General features: G+C 32.7%; 1 protein-coding gene across 3 annotated transcripts; it reads left to right on the forward strand.

Moving 5' to 3' along the window:
• Positions 1 to 920: 920 nt before the first annotated feature.
• Positions 921 to 2,133, forward strand: LOC106692114 (ubiquitin-conjugating enzyme E2 L3). 3 transcript variants are annotated; one of them, XM_014438023.2, is made up of 3 exons: positions 923 to 1,255; positions 1,341 to 1,416; positions 1,599 to 2,133. In XM_014438023.2, the coding sequence occupies exon 3, from the start codon at positions 1,616 to 1,618 to the stop codon at positions 2,078 to 2,080; it is 465 nt and encodes a 154-aa protein (XP_014293509.1). In that variant the 5' UTR covers positions 923 to 1,255; positions 1,341 to 1,416; positions 1,599 to 1,615; the 3' UTR covers positions 2,081 to 2,133. The 3 variants fall into 3 exon arrangements, with proteins under 3 accessions (XP_014293508.1, XP_014293509.1, XP_014293510.1); XM_014438024.2 differs by having other exon boundaries at positions 1,210 to 1,228; XM_014438022.3 differs by lacking the exon at positions 1,341 to 1,416 and having other exon boundaries at positions 921 to 1,177.
• Positions 2,134 to 2,351: the final 218 nt, after the last annotated feature.

A 2,351-nucleotide genomic window follows, 5' to 3' on the forward strand; every position in this document is an offset into this window, starting at 1 on the left:
AATGTTTCGCAATTTTAGCCATTGTCTGAACAGAATTTGGTTCGTGGACTAGAATGTCTCCAGCTATAATTGAGACTTCATGTTTTTCTGTTCTGATTTTGAATTTTTGCTTTTATCAATAGAGATTAATTATTAATTATACTGAAAATAATGCTAATTGTTGAAAGAATGTTTTAAAATTTTAAATTCAACTAGTACACATCAGTTGGCCTTTTATAGCTTTGTTCGTCCTATTATCAAGAGGTGTATTAATCTGAACAATTTTTAACCTATGCGATATCACCTATATTTGTAAATATATCAAGGAAGGCTGAGAAAAATAGCATAGAACAGTATCCGTAATAGGTGGAGTTTTGAAACCTGTAGAACAGGTTTCTTCTATCAAAATATATTTTTTCGTAAATAAATTAAAAAGAGAGCGGTTTAAATCAGAATTTCAAAATATTTAAAGACATATAATAACATTTTTATTTAATTGCTTAGGGGAGAAATTCAACAATTTATTTAATAGCATTACTGATAAGTATGTAAGTTTAGTTAAGTACACTATAAAAAAAAAATGAAGAAAAATATCATGAATAACAAAAGCATTTCTAGTATTATTCCTTCAACCTATTTTCATATTTTATCCCACGTTAGAATTTAATTTCTCGTGTACAACGAAAATCTTCCATAGGTGAGGTAAAAATAAATTAATAACAGTAATAATTAAATACATATATGTATTTACGATTCCATCCATCTTAATATGAAACAATACCTCCTACTATATGGAAAACCTTTTATGTAGTATGAGGTTGTGTAGTACTTTATTATGATACGCGACTCAGCGTCTTCTGATCAATATATACGGATATATTTATCAACCCGTATATCATATGTTTAAATTATCTTTATAACAGTTGATTAGTTATCTCTCTATATTACATCGTTGTTCCTTTATTAACTCAAAAAGGTTCAGGATCAAGTATAACAAAAAAATTGACTTCAGTAAACAAACAGGCAAGCTAAACTGGGCCATTTCATTTACGTTCCTGGTTATCATGATTAAGGTATCTCCTGCCAACATGCTGGAAACTAGACTGAAATATTGACTGAGTAGCGATCGCAATTAATGTCCAATTTGGGTCAGTTGATCGAGTGATTATGGAAGTCGTCGCACCGATGAAGCTTGGTGGTATTTAGAGTATTAACCCATGTTAACTAGGGAGATTTTGCTATTGTTCTGGTATTTATTTTAATTTTTTTGTTTAATGTAGGTGCTATTAAAAATACTATTTTTTACTTAACACTTATCCTAATTTTAACTATTTACAATGATATTGGTGTATCTATTTTAGCCATCTCCTAGATGACATACAAACTAAAGTATAAAGAATAAGCATAACCGAAACATAATTGATAGTCATTTAAGATGTAAGTCCACGCAGAATTGTCATTGTTATTATTGTGATTTAAAACTTTAGTTTGAAAATATAATTGATTTTTTTAAGGCATGTGTTTTTTAAAACCTAAAGGAGGCTATTAACCATGTGTTACCAATAAGATTTAACATGTCGAAATAACCTACAATTTAAATTCATATATGTTTCGAATAGAGCTAGCGTTGGCTAAAATGGCCGCCGCCAGAAGACTGCAAAAGGAGTACGCGGAAGTAAAGACGTCGAATTTTCGTGGATTCAGGAACGTAAACATGGAGGACGGTAACATACTGCGCTGGAATGGACTCCTCGTACCTGAATTCTTCCCTTACAACCAAGCAGCATTCAGGGTAGAGATCTTGTTCCCTTCAGAATACCCCTTCAAGCCACCCAAAATCACGTTCGGCACGAAGATATATCATCCTAACATCGATGAGCAGGGACAAGTTTGCCTACCCTTGGTCACATCCGAGAATTGGAAACCGGCGACAAAGGCCGAGCAAGTGATCCAGGCATTAGTAGCGCTTGTCAATACTCCTGAGCCGGAGCATCCTTTGAGGGCCGACATCGCGGAGGAGTACATCAAAGACAAGAAAAAGTTCGTGAGGAATGCTCTGGAATACACTAAAAAGTTTGGAGAGAAGCGGCCAGATGAATAGCTAACGACTTGCCTATCGATCTTTATGTACATTAATAAATTGTTAAGTGATAAGGTCCTTTTTCCTGTCTAAATATTACTTAAATTGATTGTTTAATGATGCTAAATTTGATTTGGAATTAAGTTGAATTATTAAAATCGGTTAATAATTGTAAATTAGCTCTTTAGGGTAAACATTTATTGAAAGTTTTAAATAATGTTTTAAGTAATTTTTCGCCACTAACGCCTGTTGAACAGATTCGATACTTAGGACTCCAATCCCTGATAATCCT

The sequence above is a fragment of the Halyomorpha halys genome, unplaced genomic scaffold (assembly GCF_000696795.3).
Source record: "Halyomorpha halys isolate HHAL.00 unplaced genomic scaffold, Hhal_1.1 Scaffold8852.1, whole genome shotgun sequence".
NCBI lineage: Eukaryota > Metazoa > Arthropoda > Insecta > Hemiptera > Pentatomidae > Halyomorpha > Halyomorpha halys.